Raw genomic sequence first — 26402 nt, 5'->3', positions numbered from 1 at the left:
TCTGCTCAGTTGTCTTGAATGGTCATCTAAAACACACAACGTACAACAAGTGCCTATTGCAGTAAAGAGATGCAGTTAGGAGGAGTATTAAGCAGGTGACAGTAACTACTAAAAAGGTGACAATAGCACCTCAAGTTCACAGCACCTTTCCAGTTATAAAAAGAGCCCTGGCCACCTCGGCCTGGTTTTCCTTCTTAAATAGGACAAAGCCACCATGGATCTTCTTCTGGGCTCTGAGGTGATGCATACTTTGATCTCCTGGCAGTAGACAGGCCCTGGGGCAATGTGAGTCTGGTAGAAAAAGGACAAAGGTGCCCCCCCCCCAGCCAGGATGCCCATTCTCCCTCCCACACTGCACCTGGGACTCTGATTGTCTCATGGTAGAGATTGAGCCCAGGACCCCACGAACATGGGCAAGGGCTTAGCCACTGAACTCTATGTCCCATTCAGAGGAACAGAGTAGCCAGGTACTGGTGGCTCATGCCTGTAATCCTAGCCAGCCCAGATTAAAAAAAAAAAAGAAAAAGTCCACAAGACACTGATCGCCAATTAACCAGCAAATAAGCTAGAAGTGGAGGTATGTCTCAAGTGGTACAGAGTCAGCTGTGAGAGACAAGGGAGACAGTAAGACCCTAAGTTCAAGCTTCAATACTGGCACATGTATGGACACACACATACTTACACACATACACACACAAAGATACAGAGCATGAAATATAAATAACTGGAAGTTTTCTGGCTAAACACACACACACACACACACACACACACACACACACACACACACACACCTCAAGTTCAGAGACCCCAGAGAGCCCAGGTGTTACTAGCAGTTGAAAAAACAAAGAAGAGTCATCTCTGTGAGAAAATTTGCACTCCTGAACAATTTCTGTGACTTTTCAAACCCAGCCCCACAGTGGCAGAACACGTCTCCCTCTGTCTCCCTGGTGATCATTGCGGAAGGTTCTCAGTGGCATCAACCTTTCCGTTGTTGCATCCAGAGGAGTAGGCGTGGGGCATGTGGGGTGGGTACTCGACAAGCACTTTTCCCATACAGTGATGATAAAGGAGCATTTAGGCTTAGGACAGGCAAGTATGACACAATGATTGAGTGCATACACAAGTTTCACCCCCAGGGCAAATGCATTATGCAGCTTCCAAAATAAACGTGCCCTGCTCTCAATGCCTACCATGACCTTTCTGTTTGCTGTTGCGGATTTAATTTGGGCTGCATACTTCAGTGCAGGATGGATGCTTTTCAAGTTCAAAGTGAACATTGTGCCTTTCATCTTACCTATATGGCTTTTTGTTAATCTCCCCCTGGCATCTACGTGTCCCAGTGACATTCGCACCCTGTCTCCTTGGCTGTGTTACTGCCTCTCAGCCCCAAATCTCTGGGCTTTGTGGCTGCTTTAATTAGCTTTAAGGAAAAGTAATTATAAGGTGGTAATAGTGCTTTAGGAAATCAGATACTTCTAGACTATCTCTTGGTCTCTGAGTCTACAGGCAGAGAGCCAAAGAACCTAGCAGACTCAGGGGACTGGCAAAGTCTTCCAGTTAGTATGCAGGGGAGGGCTTTTGTATTCATAGGGTGCTTTTGCAACAGAAGATATTGTTAGCTCTTACCAGATTCCCAGGGAACTGTTTGCCCTTCAAAACGTTAAGAGGAAGCTGAGCCTAGTGGTACACACCTATAATCCTTGCTTTCAGGAGGCTGAGGCGGGAGGACTACAAGGCTGAGGCCCACCTGCGCTACCAGTTGCAACTCGGTCAGGAAAGAGAGAAAGAAAGAAAGAAAGAAAGAAAGAAAGAAAGAAAGAAAGAAAGAAGAAAGAAAGAGAGAGAGAAAAAGAGAGAGAGAAAGAAAGAAAGAGAGAGAGAAAAAGAGAGACAAAGGAAGGAAGGAAGGAAGGAAGGAAGGAAGGAAGGAAGGAAGGAAGGAAGGAAAGAAAGAAGGAAGAGAGGGAAGGAAAGAAGGGAGGGAGGAGGGAGATCTGAGACTCTGGGCCTGTCTAAAATGTGAGTGGGGATTTGAATGAGTAGATTTTGTGGTTCACTTATTTCCTGACCCCCCCCCCAGCCCTCCACTCTTTCCTCTATACCCCCTGCATTCTCTCACACACATCCTTTCCTCCTTTTAATCATTTTAATTCTTTGCCCATTTTAATCAACTGTGGGTCACCTGGCCAGATATTCCCAGAAAGTAATATTATGGAAACTTACTGGCTTCCCTAAACACAATTTATGTGACCTTCTACAGAGACACCACCACCCCTGCTAGGCTGGAAGGGAATCCTCAGGCAGAGCAGTGATTCCAGAGTCAGAGGGAACCGACCTTCTAAGAGTGAAGTGGATAAGGACAAAGGGCTCCAGCCAGTCCCAGGCCTGGCATTTCTACACACATACTTCTCCGAGGTCAGTCAGTTCTTGCAGACACTTTTATTCATTCAGCCGGCAAATGTTTTGTTGGCCTAATTCTGTGCTACTTGGTACACACTAAGTGAAAGAGTTTACTAAGCTCAGAGAGTGAAAACCTGAGAAACGGACCAGAAAGAAGGATGCTACAGTCCAGCAAGGGCTGGCTCTAGAGCTGCCGAGGGCCTTGGTGATGCACTGCTGGCAAGGCCCAGTCGGTGGAGATTTGGGGAACTGCCACTCCTCCACTTCCCATGTGGAAGAGTTGCTCTGGAGTTGTGAGGCTCAGACACCCTGGTGTGGGAGGGTAATGCAGATGGGGAAGGCATTAGCTCTGCAGAGAACAGGACCCTACATGCACCATGTACACCCTAAGTCCATGCCTGCACAGGGCTGCATTCTGCCATGTCTCACTCCAGACCTGGAAGGCAGCTGGTTAAAGGTTGTTACATTTAAACCCAATATACACATCTAGGCCAAGGACACAAGCAACCAACCTGTACACCCATAAAGTGGACAGCACCGCAAACGTCAAGAACAATGTGAATCCATGCAATGTCAACCAATACAAGTAAACATTTTAAAGACCTCTAGCATCCAACTACAACATTGATGTGATGTGGGGAAATAGACCTGTCACTTTTGCTAGGAGTAGTATAAATCTTGCTAAAATTCTAGAAAATAACCTAACGATTTCCATTAAAGTTAAAAATATATAACACCTTTGGTTCAGGAGTTGTACTTTGGAATATTTCTCATTTAGAATAAATGCACCAGCATTATTTACAGTGGAAGAGGAAACAAAACTGGAAATAGCAAATGATCCTCAACAAAGGAATAGCTGACTAAATTATAATTGGTATTGGCAAATGTTAACAGCCAAGAGAAAAGGCAAATCACAGCTAGGTGCCAGCGCCTATGCCTATAATCCTAGCTGCTCAGGAGGCTGAGATCTGAGGATGGTGGTTTAAGGTCAGCCTAGGCAGAAAAGTTCATGAGACTCTTATCTCTGATGAACCACCAAAAGGCCAGAAGTGGAGCTGTAGCTCAAGTGGAAGAGTACTAGCCTTGAGCAAAAGAAGCTCAGGGACAGTGCCCAGGCCCTGAATTCAAGCTCCAGGACTGGCACATACACACATGCACACACACACATATACACCATCATTCGCAGCTATGCCTATCAATGATACATTGTGATATATTATTTAGGAAAAAAAAGAGAAAAAATGTTGTGGAGATAAGGATTGAGAATTTTTGTTTTAGTTATTTTTTTCCTGTCTTGCAGCATTAAGGAACAGAACTCAGCGTCTTGCACATGCTGGGCAAACACTATACCACTGGGTTGTATCTGTAGCCTCAAAGTTTATTTTTGAACAAAAAAAATATGGAAAGGAAAATGCTCATAGGTGTTCTCTCTCCCCTCCCCTCACAAGGATAAAAAAAGTTGTAAATTCAACTATTCAGATTATATTTCCAAGGATATAATTAGAGGCAAAAATTAGATTATTTCCTTAAAATAGTATATCTCTCTAGTCAGCCACTAATGGCTTATGCCTACAATCCTAGCTACTCTGGAGGGTGAGGTCTGGGAATCTCTGTTCAAAGGCAGAGTGGCATCATTATGACTGCTTTTGTTTGCTTGCTTGCCTCATTTTGACACAGTACACTAAATTGGGCAGATAACTTCTAAACAGAATCTACCATCAATGAATACATTTATTAACAAATTCATCAGTCATACCACCTGATCTTCAGGTGCATAAAAGGAAATGTCATAAGCAAGTAAGGGTGGCCTGACTCACGGAATGATACATATGTTTTCACTGTACTTTTTGCCAAGGAAGCACAAAAGTGCTCTGTGAGGAATGTTCCTGCAAGCAGATAATACAAACAATGCAACTCATTATGCAGGCAGTCATATTAGAGGCTTGCTATTAGAATGGCAAGCATGCCCTTACTATAAGCACAAGAAAAAGAAAATAATGCATTAAAACATGCAATAGCCCAGCCTGCCACTGTCAAAAAAGCAGATATGAGAAAAATATATTTCATGCAAAAAGCTCTCTGCTTATGAAAAATCTCTCATACTTTGAGTTAAAAACCTATCTTTTGGGCCTGGAGTTGGCCTAGTGGTAGAGTGCTTGCCTAGCATGCATAAAGGCCTGGGTTCAGTTCCTTGGTACTACATCATAGAAAAAAGCCAAAAGTGATGCTGTGGCTCAAGTGGTAAAGCGCTAGCCTTAAGAAAGCCCAAGGACAGTGCTCAGGCCTTGATTTTAAGCTTCAAGATTAGCAAAAACAAACAAACAAATAAAACCTACCTTTTAAAGTACCTACACATTCTTGGTTCTTCTCTCAAAGGAAGTTTCAGTCATACCAGAAAGCAGCACTAGGCAATCATGTGACCTGGGAGGTCTAGATAATTTCCCTCTTGGTTCATGGCTATTGTTATTGTTGTTAAAAATAATAGTAATGAGCATTGCAACACTTTTTTTCAAATTTTTTATTTTTTAACTTTTATGTAATTAATAGAAGGGTTACATTATATTCACCAGATAGAAGGTCCATTACTTCACAAACATTTAGGGCTTGAACTCAGGGCCTGAGCACTGTCAATGAGCTTTCTCAAGGCTAGAGCTCTATCATTTGAGCCACAGCACCATTTTCAGCTTTTTCTATGTATGTGGTACTGATGAATAGAACCTGGGTCTTCGTGCATGCTAGGCAAGCACTCTACCACTAGTCCAAACTCATGGCCCTTTGCAGCACTTTTAAAATAAGTTTTAAAATGTGGTGATATTATTAGAGATAAATCTTTCTGTGGGAAAGAGTTCTCAATTTCTTGATGGACAAAATATCATTTGATTAACAGCTAGCTTCTTTGCAGATAACATGGATGTGACAACAGAGGTTCATGGTTTCTCGTGCCCTTTGAAACAAATCAGTAACACAAAAAGCTGCTATTTAGTGAGGACACATGAGCATCTCACAGATGCTCTCATTCAATCTGTACAGTAACTGGGAACCAGTAACGGGGTCCAGTTTATTGCAAAATGCATTTTATTGCAAAGAGCAATAAACCCTGCTGGAAGTCACACAACTCAAGGCACATCCACCACAAAGGCTTCCTTTCTAGGAGGAGAAAGTTGAATATCATGATCCCCTAGTTTTCCAGGGAAACCTGTCGCTTCCCCCGCCCTGGTCATTATCTAGCCATACCCTTCCTGCCACTGGAGAGGCCTCACAATCAACGCGGAGCCCGCCATGACTTTGGTAGTGACCCAGCTAGCTGATGAGCTGGGTCAAGTGGTCCAGCAGCCTGGGAGAGCTGTGAGCCTGAGGCGTTCAGCCAGAAGCGGGGCAACCCCAGATGCAGAAGCTCTAGAACCAGGAAGAAAGCCTCAGACAGAATCTAGAAGCACAGCCCCATCAATGCCAAAGCCTGGGTTCAGTGATCAGCCCCCAGGATGCTGCTCCTAAGGTCTCACACACGCCTTTTCTGTTCTGAGCTGCCACCATGTGACTGGCAGCAGTGACAACTGCTTCCTCTCCTCTCCGCCTAGACAGCCACCCTGTTCCCCTGTGATGCTACAGTCTTCTAACGTTCCTTTGCACAAAGGGCCTGACTAATGAACCTTACTTCTAAGTAGTCTGGGCAGTTGGAGGCAGGGAGCCAATTACTTCAGTTTCTGCACCATTCAGTAGTGATTGGCCACTTTCAATTACAATTGTGTAAGTCAGTGGGACTCAGCTGCATCCACCATGCAATGTCTATGGAGGCTTGATCACAGCTGGTACATCCAATAGTGGGCATACAGACACAGACACAGACACAGACAGACAGACAGACAGACAGACAGACAGACACACACACACACACACACACACACACACACACACGACACCTTGGCCACAGCAGATGGTCTTCATTCCTCAGTGATCTAGTCTGAGCTTCTTTATTTGACAGCGTGACCCAAGAAGGTGAAGAAAGAAGGAATGAGGCTGTACTCAGCCCTCCTGTGCAGCCAGTGGCATACTGGGCTACATTGCCAGCCTGAGCTATATTGTGAGACCTTGGCTTACAAAAACACCAAAAGTAGGCCAAAAGATCAGGTGTGACTCAAGAGGAGGAGACAAAGACTCCACTTTTTGATAGAAAAATGATCCTGAGCTGGACACAGTGGCTCACGCTTGTAATCTTAGCTACTCAGGAGACTGAGATCTGAGGGTCTCAGTTCAAAGCCAGCCCAGGCACTTATGTCTGTGAGATTCCTGTCTCCAATTAACCACCAGAAAACTGTGGCTCAAGGGGTAGGGTGGTAGCCTTGAGCTGAAGAGCTCAGGGACAGCACCCAGGGCCAGAGTTCAAGTCCCACAACTGACAAGAAAGAAAGAAAGAAAGAAAGAAAGAAAGAAAGAAAGAAAGAAAGAAAGAAAGAAAGAAAGAAGGGCTGGGAGTTTGGGTTAGTGGAAAGTGCTTGCCTAGCATGCATGAAGACCCGGGTTTGATTCCTTGGTAGCACATACATAGAAAAAGCCAGAAGTGATGCTGAGGCTCAAGTGGAGAGCCCAAGGACAGTGCTCGGGCCCTGAGTACAACACCCAGGACTTGTTTAAAAAAAAAAAAAAAAGATAAAGGGTCCTGAGTTCACAGGAGTTACTGGCTGCCATCTTTGCAGATGAGATAACACTGAATTTTAGTGAGTTATTCGATCTTACTAAGTGAAAGTGCCCTTCTGCCCTTCTCCATTTTTCCTTGTTCCTGCCTAGGACGTGGCAGTGATGGCTGGAACTTCAGAAATCATCTTGTACCAATAGGGAAACCTGCAAAAGGAGAGCTGTGCACTGAAGATAGGAGGAGCCTCGGTTCCTTCTGAAATAGGGGAGATGTTAGCCCAAAGACAGTACTTCTAGAGCTGCACAGTTGGGTAAAATATAGGTCTCTACCTTAAAGACTAGTCTTTCCTTCTTTCCATTATATAAATTCAGTTTCAAATGCAAACAACTCTAAGAAAGAACTTCATAGACAGCTTACATTGCAACATTGTGTGTGTGTGTGTGTGTGTGTGTATGTGTGCCCTTATTAATTGCTAACTTCTATCAGAGCTACATGAATATATTAAAACACAACTCAGGCTAACATTTTACTGAAAAGCACCAGGCTCTAAGATAGTGAGAATTAGCAACCTGCAGCCTTTTGAGAAAAAGTGTTGAGGCCCCATTATATTTTCATAAACATTGTGCAAGGAAAAAAATCCCTTAATGCCTTCCCACCAAGATGAGGCTTGAGTACCTGCTGCAAACATCTGTTTAGGAGATATTTAGTGTGTAAAGTTCAAAGCAGGCCATCACCACCCCCGCTTCCCTCTTCCACCCTGTTTCTCTTGAGTCTGTCATGCTCCCACATCATTGAACTCTATTACCATGTTAGATTCATTTCTAAGACAAGAAGCAGAACAGACAAGATTCTAAAGGAAGAATGCAATTTTTTTTCTCACAGATGTGCACAGAAGGGCCCAGGAACTGACAAATTGAGAAAGGGAAGCACAGCTGGTTGTCCCCGGTGGGCCTGGGGCATAAAGGTGTGAGACTGCAGTGGACAGCCCATCACACTCAAGCACTGTGGAAAGGGAGGCAGCCTAGCACTGTAGGTTTCCTCTGTGTGTGTGTGTGTGTGAGAGAGAGAGAGAGGGGGGGGGGGAGGGGGGAGAAAGGAACTAGGGCTTGAATTCAGGGCCCAGGCAATGTTCTTTAATTTGGTCCCTGAAGGCTGGCTCTATACCAGATCTACTTCTGAATTGGAGGGGATGGGGTTGTTTGTGTTTTGTTGTTGTTGTTGTTGGTGGTGGTGGTGGTGGTGGTGGTGGTGGTAGTGGTTAACTAGAGTCAAGACTCTCACAGACTTTCCTGCCTGGACTGGCTTTGAACCATGATCCTCAGATCTCTACTAGCATCCAGGCTGTGGATTTTCTTTTGAATGGTAATGGAACTTGACTATATTTCATTCATTTTCCCATAGTTTGCACATATTTCGAGTTATTAAAAATATTTTATACTCTCAGCTATCTTCAGCTAGTAATTAGCTATCTCAAACAAATGGACATCTTCCTGAATATATTTAAATATAATTAGAGTAGTACTACTGGGCACACACTGTTGAGACTTAGAATGAAGTACTGTTTTACAGCAAAGTATAATTTGTAACATTAATCTTTTCTAGAACTTCTCCTTCGGATGCTCTTGAAGGCTCAGAAAACAAAGCACAAAGGAGATCAGTTGATTTCCTAATCCACTTAGTTACCTAAAAGAAAACTACTAGAGGCTACATTCTTTCCCATCCTAGCAAGAAAACCTAAACACACCAAGGACAGTCACAGATTCACCAATGACCTCTGACCCCAGCGACCTGCCCAAGGCGGCGCCCGCCCTGGTGGGTCTGTCACCCCCACACTCACCTGCGGCCCTGCGCCCTCCACCGAGCTGAGCGAGAGTGATCTCCCTGGCTGTTTCCTTACCCTCTCCTTTTTTCATTTCCCATCCCTGTGCTTCTTTGTTTTGGGTTTGCAATCTCTCCAACTCACTTTCTCTGCCTCCGCTGACTTCCTCTCAATGCACCCTGGAAAGTGGTGGCGGTCTTATCCCCTCGCCGCAGCAGTTTGACCCACGCGCTCACTCCAAACTCAGGCACTCAGTGCCACCGGTGACAACACAGTTTAAGTCGAGGACCTCCGGGGAAATCTGAAGGCTCGGCTGTCATACAACAATCCACCCTTCACGCGCGCGCGCGCGCCACGCGCGAAGCCACTTGGCAAAAGATTTTGGGGGTGATCGCCTGGCCGCAGAGCCCTGGGAAGACCGCGGTGCCGGGGCGCACGGCCGCGCTCCGCGACGCGCGCGGCGATGGGCTTCCCCGCGCGTCCTCTACCTACCGCTCGTCCTGCGCCCGGACCCCGACCCCGGCCCGACCCCGACCCGAAAGCCGCTGCACCTGGCCCTCCGCGCTCCGCCGCGCGCCCGGGCAGGCACCTGGACTGCACCGGGACCCCAGCGCGGGCTCACCTGGTCCCCCGCACCCCGGGACGTGGCCGCACCCCTGGGTCCAGCTGCAGCCCGCGCCATCCAGGACAAGGCTTGGAGACGACGCTGCCAGCCCAGTCCCCCATGGAACGGTCAGCGGGGTGTCCCAGCCAAGTTAGCCCGCGAACCTCGAAAGAGACGGTCGGTGGGCATGTGTGTCCCCGATTCCGCCGGGCCTGTGCGCTCCCAGTGACGCCCGCCGGCCAGTTCTCCACCGACCCGGAGCGAGGTCTCCCCTGCGCGCTTCCCTCGTTGCGCTCTGGTTTGGGGAATTCGCCGCTAGGCGCCGGGATGATGCAAAACGAAAACCACTTTCCCCCTGCAGGTGGCTTGGGGAACTGCAGGGGAGGGGAGGCCGCCCTCCCTGCCCACTTGGAGCTGCGGGAGGGGGGGGGGAGGGGGGAGGAGGAAGGGGACGTTCCCTCTCCAGCTGAAAAGTTTTGAAAATTCCCTAAGTAACCCACGAGAAGGGAGGAGAACACTTAAGGCCTCCCCTGAGCCCTCTTGGGTCCCCCACACCCTTTTATTTCTTTTAGTCTCCTTATGGAAATTTGCAAACGTCAAATACATAGCGGAAGGGAATAGTGAGGATCCCACATTTATTAATGCTACCTTTCCGCAGATATTAAGGAGGAGACCTGACACACGGTTCTTATAGTTACTTGAAGGCACTGGAGATTAACCAAAAGAAGGCAGAAAATGGAGTGGAAACTACCCTGAAAAGATTAAAACAGTCAGTTCCCCGCTGGCATCCCAGCTACTAAAGAAGCTGAGATTGGGAAAATGAGGTTCCAGACCAGCCAGAGCAAAAAAATAATAATAATAATTAATTAATTAATGAAAGTCCATCCCAAAATGCTGAATTTAATGGTATACTCCTGTTACCTCAGCTAGGGCAGGATGAGTTCAAACACAAGCACCACTAGGGCAGCGATGGGGCGGGGAGGGTGGGAAGAGATGCTGAAAAGATAATTGTAGCAATTGGGTGGGGTGTATGGGGGAAGGTATAGATGAAACAAGTGTGTCCGGATGCTGAAGGTGAATGAGCTGGGTGATGGATACATGGCAGTCCATTATTATACAGGGTTGTGCTTATTTTGAAAGTTTGACATTTTCCATAATAAAAAGGGGTTTAAAATAAATAAGTATAGCCGGCACTGGTGACTCGTAATCCTAGCTACTCAGGAGACTGAGATCTAAGGATGATGATTTGAGACTGTCTTCAGCAAACAAATGTGCTCAAGACTCTGATCTCCAATCAGCCAGCAAAAAAAATAGATGTGGAGATGTGTCCCAAATGCTAGCACACCAGTTTTGAGTCAAAAAAGCCAATTAAGAACAGGAGGGGGGAGGGAAATGGTAACAAAATCATGAGAAGGGTATCAATGTGTGAGAAGAAATGCACCCACTACTTGGTGAATGTAACTGTAACCCCTGTCAATAAAACAAACACAATCAAACAAAAGAACAGGAGGCTCTGAGTTCACACTTCAATACTGCTTCCTCCCCCCACAAAAAAAATCAGTAAATATAACAAAGTCACTCCCCACAATTATCATGTTGTAGTCAATCTAATTTTACTTTAGCCCTCTCAAACTTGCTTTCCTTCCCATATAATTTTGCAGCAACCCCAGGAATCTTCCATTTCAACTTCAAACATTCCCTCTATATCTCTAATGTACACAAAATTTTCCAAAGTTACCACCATACCATAATAACCAAAAAGTTAAGAATAATTCCTGAATATTATAAAATATTCATCTGTCTTATATGTATCATAAATAGTGAAAGAGGTTATACTTCATTTAAATCAGAAACTAAGTAAAGTCCATACACTGCACATGGTACCTCGTCTTTCAAATTCTTTTTTATTAAGTCATGCATCCATCATTCTCTTTACAAAAGTGTATTCGCTGCAGAAAAGCAGTTCATTTGAGGGCAATAGTTCATACAGTCTGATTTTCCTCAGCTATGTCCCTGTGGTGTGACTTAGTAGATTCCTCTGTCCTCTGTATTTTCTGTCATTTGGTAGAAGACAGTCTTTGAATCCAGAGACTTGGTCACCATTTGGTTGATTTTACTCACAGATTTTGGAGTGTTCTTCCATCAGGGACCACATGTATGCCTTCTAGCCTCGTTTTGTGACGTCAGCAGCTGGTGACACCCAGAGCCCAGTCCTGCATTCATTGAAGGTTGCCAAATGGTGATACTCTAATTCTAAGATTTTTTTCTTCATTGATTAGCTGGGGTGTTTTTGTACAAACACATTTTCCCTCAATTACTGTGCAAATGACCCATCTGCAGTGTAAGAAGCATAGGATAAGTGGTTCATTCTTTTCCCTTATTTACCAGTTTCCAAAATAATGGATATCTCTCAAAGGCAATGAGGTAGCTTTTAAAGCACCATGATTAGCCCACAGACTTAAAGCAACTCATTTTAAAGTGATGATAGAGTAAGTCATAAAGTACCCTACCACTCTAATATAGGCTCTTATCATCTTCTTGCCACTAGCTTACTTCTCTCAATTATTCTGGGCTCTATCAGATAAAGGAAACTGGAGGAAGCTCTTAGCAAGCTTGTCGAATAATAATTATGCACCTTCTGTGTGTAGTGTACTTTCCAAAACATGATCTCATAATAATAATTATTTTGAAAAAAAAAAGCATTCTGTCCTATTTTACAGAAAGGAGGTTAGCCTAGAAAAGCAATCAAATCCCTCCTTCTGCCCTGTTGGAGTTCTTCTGAGGGAAAAGCTCAAACATATGAGGTGCCATCAGGGCTTCCATGACCTTGATTTTGTGTTTAGATTGTGTCAACCAGCCCATTTGGTATTCTTGCCTGGACTAACCTAAGAAAATTTAAAATATACTTCAGGCATGATGGTTAATTAGAACCCACAAGGACAGGAGAGGAAAAGGGAAAGGAAAAGATGACAAACCAAAACAGATAGGAAAGTACGCTGAGACATTTAGACTAAACATTATTTTCAGGACAGAATCCTATGGTAGAGGAACATCTACAATAAAGACAATGGGAAGACCAATTTCATATGGTGACACAGGCACAAACCAGTGATGGGACTGGAAGCAACACTGCGCCGTGTGTACGTGGCATGAATAGGAAAGGAAAAAGGAGTCATGGAATGTGCACTGGACTGGAACGTGAAGCGGGGCTGCGAGCTGGCCATACAGCTCACACCTGTGACCCTAGTCTTCCACTCGGGAGACTAATTGGAAGGAGCTTGATTCAAGGCCAGGTCAGACAGAAAGGTCTCCAAGACCCCAACTCCAATATCATCAGCAAAGAATTGGCCTGGGGGTGTGTCTCCATGGGAAGAGCACCAGCCTAGCAAGCATGAGACCTTGAGTTCAAATTCCAGTACCACCCCTGCCCCCACTGGGAAAAAAAAGCACAGAAAAATGGAGCTGAACTGGGTGGGGGGCAAGCAGGGCAAGAGTAGATTGTGTGTGTGTGTGTGTGTGTGTGTGTGTGTGTGTGTGTGTGTGTGTGTGTGTGCACATGTGTAGATGATTATTGAGCATGCTTACAAGCTGACAAGGAGCCAAGAGAAAGGATGAAGACAACTCAGACAGCAGGGAGAGGAGTCTGAGGTTATAGGAACAATCAGGAGCAGCTTTGGCAGACAGAACCGCCCCCCCCCCCACACACACATATTTAGAGCAGGAGGGAGGGTAGGATGACTGGGAAGGGACTGGACACTAAAGGTGCCCACTCCCTGTGCCATCTCAGCAAATAGGCTACCCAAGTCCGTTCTCAGCACTGGGGCTGAACAGTAGCTAGAGGTAGTCATGAGTTCATTCCTTCTTTCTTCCCAAAGAAAAGCACCGTACCCCAAGCTGCTGCAATCATAAAATTAAAGGAATACGATCAAGATGTCAGAGCAGGCAAATCAAAGGAGCCAGAGTCGGGTGACCCTGCTCAGCCTAACATTTCTATTGAGGCCCCACAGGATTAGACTGCTCACTGGAGGCCTTCTGCCATGGTAGTTTGCTGCCCCTTCCTCACCAATACACACACGCAGCAAGTGAGGCAGAGGATGGTGAGTGTATGGTGAAGTACTGGCTTAGGGGATGGGTGAGATGGGCAAGGACATTTGAAATTAGCATCCTTTATTTTAGCTGTGGATTTCCCCCCGATTAGCTATCTACAAATCAAGTGTTCCTCCTAAAACACTATTGTTTCAAAATAACCTAGACAAGGAGTGGGGCAACAGCAGGAAGAGAAGTGGCTCATGGTACAAATGAAATGTTTGGCCACTTACTGGTGCTTATTGAAATTAGATGCTGGATGCTGGTGGCTCACATCTGTAATACTAGCTACTCAGGAGGATAAGATGTGAAGATCACAGTTCCAAGCCAGCCCAGGCATGAAAGAAAGTCCATGAAACTCTAATCTCCAATTAACGACCAGAAAAGCAGAAGTGGAGCTGTGGCTCAAGTGGCACAGTGCTAGCCCTGAACAAAAAAAGTTCAGGGACAGCACCCAGACCCTGAATTCAAGCTCCCTAACTAATCAAAACAAGAAGGGATGGGGGACTAAGTGATGGCCTTTTCTTATTACTTCTGCACTCCTGAAATTTTCTTTTATTTTTTTACATTTTATTCACATTTATTTTTTGTTTTTAGTGTGCTCACAGAAATTTAGAACACCTTAAGCAGGAGTTTATTAGCAATTTTTGTAAGCGAAGTTACATTCCATCTCTAAGTCAAAGCTTCTCCAGTATTTACAAAACATGATAAGACAAGAAATACAAAACCATTGCATCTGAAGATTTTTGCACTCCTGAAATTTTCTATAATAAAAAGATAACTTTAAGTGGCACAATGAATGAAACTGAAAATAAAACAACTACCAGCGATTCACGATTCATTAGTGTAACCATACACACGCACACAACACACACAAACACACTCACACAAAACCTTCCAAGAGCCAAAACATGCAGCCAACCACAGGATAAGTCTGTATAGCTCGGTTATTGACTCAGGCACTTTCTGGGCACCAACTTCCTCTTCTGAGTCTGTGTTGGCATAGCATGGTACCCCATATCTCTGGCTCTGCATATGATGCTGACCACTTCCCACTGTCCCTTCCCAATATCCATCAAACTCTCCTTGACAAGACCCATTCTGGACCCTGGACTTGAGCCTGAAAGAGACAGTTACTTTGAGAAGCTTAGACTAAGCTAAGCAATGTTGTGAAGAATTGACACTACAACTAGCTGGCAAGGATGGTGCAGGCCTTTGAATCCAAGCACTTGGAAGACTGAGGCTGAGACAGGACCGTGGAGAGCTTAAAGCCGACCTTGCTTACATAATGAGACCCCCATGGTGAGAAAGGACAAGGGAAGGGAAGGGAAGGGAAGGGAAGGGGAGAATTCTGGACATGGTCAGTGCATGTCTGTAATCCAGGTTCCTCAAGCAGAGATAAAAAATTCATGGTTCAAAACTAACCCCCCAAGAAAGTTAACATCAGACTTTGTCTCAAGAATAAAAGTGGAAACAAAAGAGCTGGGGACATGGCTCAAGTAGTGGAGTGCTGGCCTAGCAAATGCAGGACCCTGGGTTGCTCAACCTCAGATGGATTTGGTCCATATTATGACAAGATAATTCAACTACATAGTATGAAAGGCTTGATGAACTCTCTCTGCCCACCCCCCCCCACACACACTATTTTTTTCTGCAGGCTAATCTCATCAGTACTTGCTATAGTGATTCTCAAGTGTTTTAGAAATTTGGCATATGGGGCCAGGAGTTTGGCCTAGCATGTTTGCCTAGCATGCACAAAGACCGGGGTTCAATTCCTTGGTACCACACACACACAAAAAAAGAAAAAAAGAAAGCTGGAAGTGGTGCTGAGGCTCAAGTGATAGAGCTCTAGCCTAAGAAAGTCCATTACTTTCACTTATGTTTATTTCTCCATTCTGGTATAAGTTGCTTTGAAAGCAAAACAATTCAAAACTACCAATTTATCACAATGATTCTTTTTCTTTCCAGTCCTGGGCTTGAGCTCAGGGTCTGAGCACTGTCCTTGGACTTTCCTCAAGGCTAGTGTTCTACCCTGAGCCACTGCACCACTTCTGGCTTTTTCTATGTATGTGGTACCGAGGAATCCAACCTGGGTCTTTGTGCAGGTGAGGCAGGCACTCTACCACTAGGCCAAACTCCCAGCCCTCACAATGATTCTTAATAATTCTATCTTATATTTTGAGACTACTCATGTGGTCCTGGCTACTAGTGTTAAGCACAGAGAGTGGAGTGTGTCTATGGGGACAACCTAGGTCCTGGGTCACCCCGGCCTTCCCTGGGCTTTAGGGGACTGATATGGGTCAGCATACTTCCATGTGTGCTCTGACTCCTAAGTGCATGTTAAGCACATAAATGACCCTTGGAATTACCTAGAACCACATTGATTTATAATTTTATCTTCTTTTTCAAAAGGGGACATTGAGGCATTGTCTAGCTAAGTACCAGTTTATCTTTGAATTTATTCTATTTTTTTTTTGTGTATGTTGGTACTGGGGCTTGAACGCAGGGCCTTGCACTCTTCTTTGGATTTGTCTCACAGCTGGCACTCTATCATTTAAGTCACACCTTTGCTTCTGGTATTTTACTAGTTACTTAGAGAAAAGTCTCATGAGCTTTTCTATCTGGGCTTTGAACCATAATCCTCAGATTTCAGCTTCTTGAGTTGTTAAGATTATAGGAGTGGGACACCAGTGCCTGGCTTCCTGCCTTCTTTTTGAATTAGAAAAAGAATTCCTTGGTGGGAAATATTTAAAATTCAAGGTTTGTAGAGAAAGAAAATTTGGCGACGATGGGACACAATAGGAAAGACTGACATTATAGAGTAAGAAGCTCCTTTATAATCATTGAACCCTGACAGCTTTACAGCAGGGAAAATGATGCAGAGAAAATTAACACCGCTACAGAGACCTTGGCTCAGAAACATAACCTTCCCTTAGGGATCTGTGCTGTGCTGGGAGGTCTTAAATGGGCAAATCAGTCAGGGACAAGACCAACATGAAGATAAGAATCTTGGAGCCAGAGCAAGTTAGACCAAGGCTCAGCAGTATGGCTTTATGTCTCTGAGTCTCAGCCTCTTCAACAGGAATGTGAAATGAGAACAATGCTGCCCCCAAGGGGTCATGATAAGAACTCAAGCATTTACTAAATCCTGGCTCTGCCAGACTACAATCACAGCAAACAGGATAGCCAAAAGCCTTCTGCCATTGTTTCATTAGGGATGGAAGTAGGTAAACAACGAGTAAGACAATTTTGGATACTAAGTCTACTATGCATCAAAATCAACTTTAGACAACTTATAACTAGCAAAGTTTAATTGAACAAAGAATGATTCCTGATTCAGGCAATCCTCAAAACTATAACAAGTTCAAAGTTCAGTCTGCAATGAAAGTAGATAGTATTTATGTGCAGGAAATGGAAGTGGAGTATGGAGGCAGCTCCATCATTTATAGCTCTGAGTTTGTCTTACTTGAACTTGGCCTGTTCATCTGGCCATCTGTGATTGGCTGAGGCTCAGCCTCCATACTTGGCTGAAATTCAGCTATTTGTTATCAAAGTAGGTCAAGCTCTTAGTGAACTAATTTAGTTACAGTTCATTACATAAGGACTCAAGCACAGAGGCAACATCAAGTCAAATTTAGTTTTACATATGACACTAATAAAGGCCAGTGATAGCAGAGAATGAGTTAGTGGGTGTGAGTGAGGAGGAATGTTTCATTTTGGTAGTCAAGGAAGGTTCTGGTGAGGAAAAGCAGTTGTTGGAAGGGTCCCCGTATGAAACAGAGAACAATAAAAGCCCTAGGGTATGTTTGAGAACTGTTTGAGAGACAATAAGGTAGCAAAACAGTGGGCAAGGGAAAGTGAGCAGGTGAGCAAAGGACAGGTTTGAGGGGGGAGTAACCATAAGTCCAGAAGGGTCCCTGAATAATAGAGCTGTTGTTCTCAGAGCAGCGGAGAACTTTGAGCCAGAACATTCTATGTCCATAACTTCTAAGAAGGCAATTCTCTGGCCAGGTGCCAATGGCTCATGCCTGTAATCCTAGCTATTCAGGAGATTGAGATCCGAGGATACTGATTCAATGCCAGCCCTTGAAGAAAATTCCATACCTCTTATCTCCAATTAATCACAGAGAAAGCCAGAAGTGCAGCTGTGGTTCAAGTAGTAAAGCATTAGCTTTGAGTAAAAGAAGCTCAGGGAAGCACCCAGGCCCTGAGTTCAACTCCTAGGACTAGGAAAAGAAATAAGGCAACTCTTTATTATTATTTTTTACGGGAATGAACTGAGAATAAAGTAGTAAGGGAGGAAACAGAAAAAAATGTGGGACCCCATGATAAGGACACAGGCAAGAGAAAAGACTGGATATGTTGGTGTAGGGAAGCAAGTAAGTCTGGCTTGTTGCTGTTAGAAAGCAGACAGAAGCCTCAGGCAGACCAGGTGCAAGTAGTGGGCATGAAGTATCAGCAGAGACGCATGGGAGTGCTAAGGCGCGAGAAGTCTGGACTGCCCAAGTGGAGTAAACCTGGGGTTGGGTCACATTGGGACTGACAAGGCACGATTCAAAAAGAAAGTGAAGTAGGCACAGGCCTGTGGTGCTTGCTAGGTCGACAGGGGGAAAAAATGGTTTCTTCTCTTTCTTTTCTCTCCTTGTGAAAGTTTACACAGATCCCTTCCCCTTTGTTCTCTCCCTGTGCAAGACTGTGTGTAGCCCACCCTCTTCTCTTTCTTCTCTCCTTGTGAAAGTTTACACAGATCCCTTCCCCTTTGTTCTCTCCCTGTGCAAGACTGTGTGTAGCCCACCCTAGAAGTCCCTGCCCAGCAGCTGTAATCCCGGCTCTGAGGTCATTTCCTCATACAATATGGTCACACATTCTTCTCTCCCTGCCCTAAATAATCTCAGCCATTAGCTCAGGCGGATACATGCTACACCCTCGAGTGTGGCCTAGCCCTTTGGCTTTCCCAATAATCTCTTTTCTGCCTGAACCACAAGGGCAGACTCCTTACATCTCTCTAGAAAGAGAGCGGGGCTAAGGGAAGTGTGCTGGGAGGCAGAGGAATGTGTACATCTTCCTCTTTCTGAACAGATGCAACTATGTTTTTACTTTTTTTTTTTCTGGCTTAAGTGGTCCACGACTGTAATCCCTGCACTAAAGAGGATGAAACAGGAAGATAAAGAATTCTAGGACAGCTTGGGCAGTGTTAATATGGTTCAGGCCATGGGGGCCTTGGAAAGGATAGGGAAAGACGGAAGAAAGAACGGAAAAGTTAAGGAGAGAAGGGGGAAGGAGAGGGAGATGGACGGAAAGAAGGAGGAAGAATGGCTGGCTGACTCGTTGAAAGTTTAAGAACGGAACCAACGACCTAGACCACTAGAAGCACAAAGGCAACTTTGCGGCTGCGCACCAGCCTTGGCGCGATACCGGAACCCATTGGCGGCGGGTACGTGTTTCCGGAGGGACCTAGTACTTCAAGGACGACATTGGCGATAGCTAGAAGCAGACTTCCGGAATCTCCCGGAAACCGAGTCCCGGTGTCTCCAGGAATCGACTCCCCGTATCCCTGGTCACGGAATTTCGGCGGCGAGGCGGCAGCTCCCGCCATGAGGCAGAAGCACTACCTGGAGGCGGCGGCGTGGGGTCTCCGCGAGAGCTGCCCGGGCCAGGCCCGCTACCTGCTGTAAGACACGGGCGAGGGGCGGCGGGCGGGGACGGCGAGGGGGTTCCTTGGCTCCTGACGAGTCCGTCTTCTCTTCCAGCTGGGCCTACAGCTCCTCTCACGGTAAGTCCCCTGCGTGTCGCCCCCATTCTGCCCGCGCTCGCCGTGGTCCCAGGGAGACGGCTGATTGACCTACTATAAACAGCCACCAGAATAACACGGCCCTCGGGCTTCTCGGGTCTGTGGGAAAATTCCAGTTCTGTGATACCTCTTAACTTGGCTCATCTTGTATTTGACACATTGATTGGTCCTCTCGAAATAGTTTCCACTCGGCTTCCAGGTCGTCGACCATCACGTCTTAAGCTAGTACTTCTCCATGGGCTTTGCTGGTTCTCCTTATCTCCAGATCCGCCCTTGGAGATTTTTTTCGTATTACATTCCTAAGCTGATAATTTTTCATCTCTCAGGACATTTATATACTGTGTATGTAGGCCTCTGAAATCCAGCCTGCGCTTAGACTCACATTTAAACTCATGACTGCCTCGTCTCAATAACCAATAGTCACTTCAAACTGAGCGTTACCCCAACAAGATTCTCCAGTTCTCATTTCAGAAAATGGTAACCCTCATCTTTGCAATAATCCAGCCCATCCTGACTCCCTAACAAATCTCCCTTTCCCACCCTCAAAACCAGTATGCCAACAAATCATATTGGATTTAAGATATTTACAGCTACATCCATTGCTTTGAGCCTGAGTCTTGCAGTTCACCCACTTTCTCCTGGATTACTGCCAACAGCGCTAAGACATTCCTACAGTCTGTTCTCAAGCCAGTAGCCAGAGCAGTAATGAGAAAAAACCAAAGCCAAGTGTATGAGCTGTGTGTGCGAGAATGCCAGCCTTAAGCGAAAAAAGTTAGGAAGAGATAATGCATGAGCCCTGAGTTCAAGCCCCAATGCCAACAACTTAAAAAAGGGAAAGGGGGGGGGGGTCTAGCTCATGGCTCTTCTCTGCCATAAATGCCTTTCCAAGTCACAGTGAAAGTGTAGGGTTTTTTTGAAAAAGAATGCTGCTCTACAGCACAAATAACCTGAAGGCTCAAATAGCCTCCAGACCCATTCAATAGTTCACTCATCTTCAACTCCACCTGGTCTCTTTGTTTTGTTTCTCTGCTTGAAACTCTTGTGTCACATGCCTACTTTGATTTCTCCCCACAAATGTCACTCATTGTTGCCTTTCCTAGCACCATACTGAAAATTATGATAGTTCCACCATCATGTCCTGTTCCTAGACTATTGTACTTTCTTATCCCAGCACTTAGTGTTATAGTCTGCCTTCCAGACTTTTTGTTCACTGATAGATCAAACAGGATCTGAATGGTTTACTCAGGATGAATGAAATGTGTATTCTGTAGAGCTAAATTACAAACATCTTTCACTCTTTTGCAGTACCTATTGTATTTCTAGAGCTTAAGCACTGTGCTTAGCAGTAGATACTCAGTAAATATTTGTTGTACAAATGGTTTAAAAAGAAAAGGAAAGCTGGGCCCTGGTGGCTCATGCCTATAATCCTACTCAGAGTATCTAGGATTATAGGCGTGAACTACTGGCACCCAGCCCACTGCAGTTTTTGTTTGTTTTCTTTTGCCAGTCCTGGGGCCTGAACTCGGGTCCTGTGCACTACCTTTGGGTTTTCTCAAGGCCAGAGCTCTACCATTTGAGCCACAGCACCATTTTCAGCTTTTTCTATATATGTGGTACTGAAGCGTGAAACCCGAGTCTTTCTGCATGCTAGGCAAGCACTCTACCAGTAGGCCAAATTCCTGGCCCCAACACTGCAGTTTTTTAATGGTAAATATGTTGATAAAATTGGGGAAAGTCAGTAGCCTGTTTTCACTTAATAACAATAAGTCAGATCACTAGGGGTTAGAGAACTGTCTTATATGTTGTTGAATGAATTGGATTTTCATATTTTCAGCTTAAGAGAATCCATATCTGCTTATTTTAAATATCAATATTACTTTTCATGCTGTGCCATTATGTTATCTGTATGTAACAGTATTTTGATTTGCTGAAATATGGGTTCCATTTGTATAATTTTAGATAATAGCACCTTTGAAGGAACATGTCCATACTGTTTCCAGTTGTTAGTTCTGGATAATGCTCGAGTGCGCCTCAAACCCAAGGCCAAACTGACACCCAAAATACAGAAACTTCTTAATCAACAAGCAAGAAATTGTGCACTCAGTTTCAAAGAAGCAAAAATTCTGAAGAAGTACAAGAATTCCAAAAGTGTACTGGTATGACTTCAGATTTCAGTTCTGTAGTGTGTGTGTGTGTGTGTGTGTGTGTGTGTGTAAATTTTCAGTGATCTTCTCCATGTCATATTAGACAAAGGATTACAGTTTGCCTGCTGATAAAAAGTACATCCAGATATTAATGAGCATCTTCCTAGTTTCTTTCTTGATTCCCTCTGAAGTAGTATCATGTTGAGCAACTAGAGCCCATTGTATTGTCTAAAAAATATTTCTATTTTTAGTTTTACTTACATACACTGATATTTCTTCTTTAGATGATTACATGCAAAACATGCAACAGAACAGTTAAGCATCCTGGTAAAAGTAGAAGCTTTCTGTCAGAACTGAACAGCAATCCTACTACTCCTGCCAGTAAAGTCAGTCTGAAGGGGCTAGAGAACACTCCACGTTCAGCAGACCAAAATCATGGTGTAGGTGGTTCTAAAAGCAAGAGCCCATTCAGGTACTTTATTTTGTTACTTTTTTGAGTAACCATTGTTACCTCAAGTATTTAACTTCCTCTGTTTATATGTGTTCCTAAATATTTTAATGCAGTTCTGACTCGCCCCCCCCTTTTCCTCCTTGCCCTTTCTCTGATGCCACACACTCCCATATATCCCTAGCATTATGACTTACTGGCATATGCCTGTTACACTCTTTGCCTGGGCATATTCCCAGCAAGCTGCAAAGTGATCATTCAAACCTGTCCATTCTCCTAAGTTCCTGCCTGTGTAAACTAACATCATAAAATGGGAGGTACAGTTCTGCCACCTTGTCTTTATTTTTGTTTCATTCTCCTTGCATCTATTCTCTCCCCCTCTCCCTCCCTCTCTCTTCGTCTCTCTCTTTTAGTCAGTAGTGAGGCTTGAACTCTGGACATGGGCACTGTCCCTGAGCTCTTCAGCTCAAGGCTAGCACTCTGAGCCACAGCACCACTTCCATCTATTCTTCTTTCTTGCCTACTATTGATGTCTTGATTTGGGTCCTTATTTACCTTCTGTAAGGACTACTGCTGTTGCTTTCTAGTTTGTCTTTCAATTTCTGGTTTTATGGCCTTTCAATCTAGGATCTTCCTAAAGCATAGCTCTGATTAGCAGCATTTAATATCTAACTCTGTGGGATATGGATCAAATACTTACAGATAGATCAAATACTCTACCTTTCCAGTCCATATCTGACACAGCCTGTCTATTCCTCGCTCTATGTACCTGTAAAAACGGAGCCACTCACAGCACCTTTCCCACTCCAATCTTTGCTCCTGCTTGCCTGTGTCAGAGCTTCCTGCAGAAATTTTAACTGAGTGAAGATTTGTCTAGTGGTATCAGGTTAATGATATGACTGAACGCTTTTTTAAAATAATATTGAGTACTTTCATCACTTGACAGTCAATAAGTTTAACTCCCTAGAAACAATGAAAGGAATGTTAAAAGTTTATTTACAAAAGACACAGAGTCTGGTCATCTCTTAAACATAACAAAATCCAGCAAGGACTGAATTATATTTGCTTATTGAATTGAATCACTGTATCAGGCTTGAAGTAGTTAAATTTTTTCTATATTCTTAATTATTTTGATATTTGGAATGATAAGAATTCAGTGTAGTTTTTTATTGTTGGTAGTCATGGAGTACTGTCCCTGAGCTCTTTTTGCTCAATGCTAGTGCTTTGTCACTTTGAGCCACAGGTCTACTTCCTGCTTTTTGAGTGGTTAGCTGTGAATTAGAATCTCACAGGCACTTTCCTGCCACAGTTGGCTTCAAATGCAGTCCTCAGATCTCAGCCTCCTGAGAGCTAGGATTACAGGTATAAGCCTGGCTCTTGATATAGAAATTTTTACTTTATAAGGTAAATATATATAACAGAAAGCTTGGCACAATCCGAATCTGCAGATTCAGTCAGTCCTAGATCAGAAAAATAACACTATATTCCTACTAAAGTGGTATGGACTAAACATAGTAGAACATTTATTTATGTAGCATTTATATTGTCGTATATGTAGAGGTATCGTATGTACTCTAGAGAGGACTTTATGGGAGGGCGTGCACAGGTTATAAGAAAACACTATGCTTTTTTATGTAAGGAATTTGAGAATCCCTGGATTTTGGTATCTGTGGGGCAGGTCCTGAAACCAGTCCCAAAGATTGGATACCAAGGGGTGAATACTTGTTAGAGAATGTGAAATAGATAAGGCACTGCATTTTATCACCCAGACAGGGAGTTAGAAAGTGGAGAGAACACTTTGGAGGGGATGAAATATACTTATAACAGATGGGAGTTATTTATTCAGTAGGTATTTCTAGGCCCCTCCTCTATGCCATTCTGATGGGGAAGGTAGCTGCAGGTATAGGTTGACATTTTCGATTTGAAGAAATGAATAAGGAATACATTCTTGAAGTTCTTGCATAAAAAGAATGGCAACCTTGATGTAATTCTCAAGGAGAATTCAGGCCTGATAACATTTTACGCCCAGGTTTAACTTTCTTTCAGGTATGATAGAAGCTTCCAGAACCTCCCAGTATACTTGAGGCTACATTGTCCACAGCCAGATACTCTGACATTTCTTTTAAACGGCACACTATTGAATACAGCCCCTGCCCATGTGTAGCCATAAAATGCTGCTGCTTGTGGTAGTGGTAGTAGTAATCTAAGCAGGAAGAATATTTTTTCATGTTAGTATAACTAAGAGTGGTTTTTATTTTTTCTTGTCTTTCCAGAACACCTGTATCTGGACAATCAACACCCATTTGCTCTTCAAGGAATATGAGCAAAAGAAAGAAACACTTCTCTCAACTAAAAATGTTGCTTAGTCAGAGTGAATCCCCAAACATTCCAAAGGCGGACTTCAGAAACTTCTTGTCTTCTCTGTGAAGAGGAAACTTAAAGAGATAATCTAAATCCTGAAACTAAAGTTAGTAAATAACCTTTTGTACTTTCATTCTTTAATTTTATGGAAACTCAGTCCAACAACAAACTCCGTGGCAGCCCTCAGTATTTATGGGGAGAATGTATCATTTGATTGAATAACTGAAACCTCACAGTGGTTATGAGAACAAAAAACTATATAGCAGGTTAGGTGGACATTGAATATTATTTATTATTACTTTCTCTTCCTTTTGTTTTTGCAGTTTTCATTATTGATGTCATTTTCTTCAAAAAGGAAATTGAGACTTTACTGGGAAAGTCTTTTCACTCCTGAAGGTTTCTTCCATATGTCAGTAATTTTATTGCTAATTCAGAAAAGGAGCCAAGTGTGTCCATATTTTATCACTATTATACACATAACTATATAGTAAAAACTATATAAATAAAACCTATGTAATAAAATTCCATGTTTATTGTAGTATTATTTACAATAACCAAGATGTAGAAACAGCTTAAGAGCCTATTAATGCACAAATCTTATTATTTTTAAGGCACTGAGAGACGTGAATTTAGAGCAGCTGAGCTGCATTGCTTAGGAACACAGGGGAAGGGAAAGATAGTAGTGGAAGGGTGCAGACTTTCAGTCATTTTCATGCCTTTAGTTGGTTTTGAACTGTGATTCTCAAATCTGTCTCATGAGTAGATACAGATGTGAGCCACTGGTACCCAGTTTAAAAATCTCTTTAAGGGCTGGGAATTTGGCCTAGCGGTAGAGTGCTTGCCTAGCATGCATGAAGACCTGGGTCTGATTCCTTGGTACCACATACATAGAAAAGGCCAGAAGTGGTGCTATGGCTCAAGTGGTAGCGTTCTAGCCTTGGGTAAAGCCCAAGGACAGTGTTCAGGCAAGTGCAAGCCCCAGGACTGGCAAAAAGAACAACAACAAAAAAACCCAAAACTTTTTAAATGCTAGGTGCTGGTGTTTTAAATGTTTGAAAGCATTTAAATGTTTAAGCTTGAAAATATTAAGCTTAAACTGTATTTATTAGGGCTTGGCAAACTGAAAGCCTGAAAAACAACTTCTAAAACAGACTAGTTTGTGCTCAGTTAGTAAGCTAACCAACATCTGAGGTTTGTGGGGGACTGACTGGGCAAGGGGCGCAATTCAGATAGTTGAGTACTATCACATCACAAATCTCATCCAGCTCTTTAAAAAAAATAATGCATTTTATCATAAATATTTAGAGAAGACACTGGTGTTAAAAATCAATACCTAAGTCAGAAGGTCAGAAGTTTGTCATGAATGGTGAAAATATTTCCACACCTTTTGAATATATATATATATATATATATATATATATATATATATTTTTTTTTTTTTTGCCAGTGCTGGGCTTAAGTTCAGAGCCTCAGGACTGTCTTTGGATTTTTCTCAAGGCTAGAACTCTGCCACTTGAGCTTCAGCACCACTTCTGGCTTTTTCTAAGTATGTGGTACCAAGGAATCGAACCCAGGTCTTCGTGCATGCTAGGCAAGCACTCTACTAGGCCAAACTCCCAGCCCTCGAATATTTTAAATGTTGCTATGAGTACATTATAAATTAGTTTTAAATGGAAAAAGTATTTTTTGAATGGATAAATCACAGCGGATCATAAATAAAGCCAAGATATTGAAATAAATTATTATACAAGTTTTTGTCTTCACATTAACAACAAAACCAACTCATAACAGTAACTAGTGCTATTGTAAGGAAAATCAGTCACCAAAAAGTGAAGCCATCACTTAAAAAGCCAAACTATGTGGGCCGGGAGTTTGGCCTAGTGGTGGGTTCGATTCCTTGGTACCACACATAGAAAAAAGCTGGAAGTGGTGCTGAGGCTCAAGTGGTAGAGTTGTAGCCTTGAGAAAGTCCAAGGACAGTGCTCAGGCCCTGAGCTCAAGCCCAGGACTGGCAAAAAAAAAAAAAAAGCCAAATTATGAGTCTTTACTGGGAAGCCAGAAGACTACTGGTAGGTAGACTCATGTCTCAAAGCAGCCCCAAATGCAGCTAATACAA

General features: G+C 43.7%; 1 protein-coding gene and 1 long non-coding RNA gene across 2 annotated transcripts in view; one reads left to right on the top strand and one right to left on the bottom strand.

Moving 5' to 3' along the window:
• LOC150049757 (uncharacterized) overlaps window positions 1–9734 on the bottom strand; it is a 36339-nt gene extending 26605 nt beyond the window's left edge. Inside the window, exon 1 of the long non-coding RNA XR_016538882.1 lies at window positions 9475–9734. This is a non-coding gene — a long non-coding RNA (uncharacterized LOC150049757). The remainder of the gene's footprint in view (window positions 1–9474) is intronic.
• A 9324-nt stretch (window positions 9735–19058) lies between these two features.
• On the top strand, window positions 19059–24785 carry Rmp24 (ribonuclease MRP subunit p24). The gene is made up of 6 exons (XM_090353242.1): window positions 19059–19213; window positions 19293–19315; window positions 21293–21489; window positions 21762–21949; window positions 24199–24392; window positions 24610–24785. The coding sequence occupies exons 1-5, from the start codon at window positions 19137–19139 to the stop codon at window positions 24350–24352; spliced, it is 639 nt and encodes a 212-aa protein (XP_090209368.1). The 5' UTR covers window positions 19059–19136; the 3' UTR covers window positions 24353–24392; window positions 24610–24785.
• The last annotated feature ends 1617 nt before the right edge of the window (window positions 24786–26402 follow it).

This window comes from Megascapheus bottae, chromosome 19, assembly GCF_031878675.1.
Source record: "Megascapheus bottae isolate mThoBot1 chromosome 19, mThoBot2.hap1, whole genome shotgun sequence".
NCBI lineage: Eukaryota > Metazoa > Chordata > Mammalia > Rodentia > Geomyidae > Megascapheus > Megascapheus bottae.
This window is presented reverse-complemented; position numbering and strand designations above follow the sequence as displayed.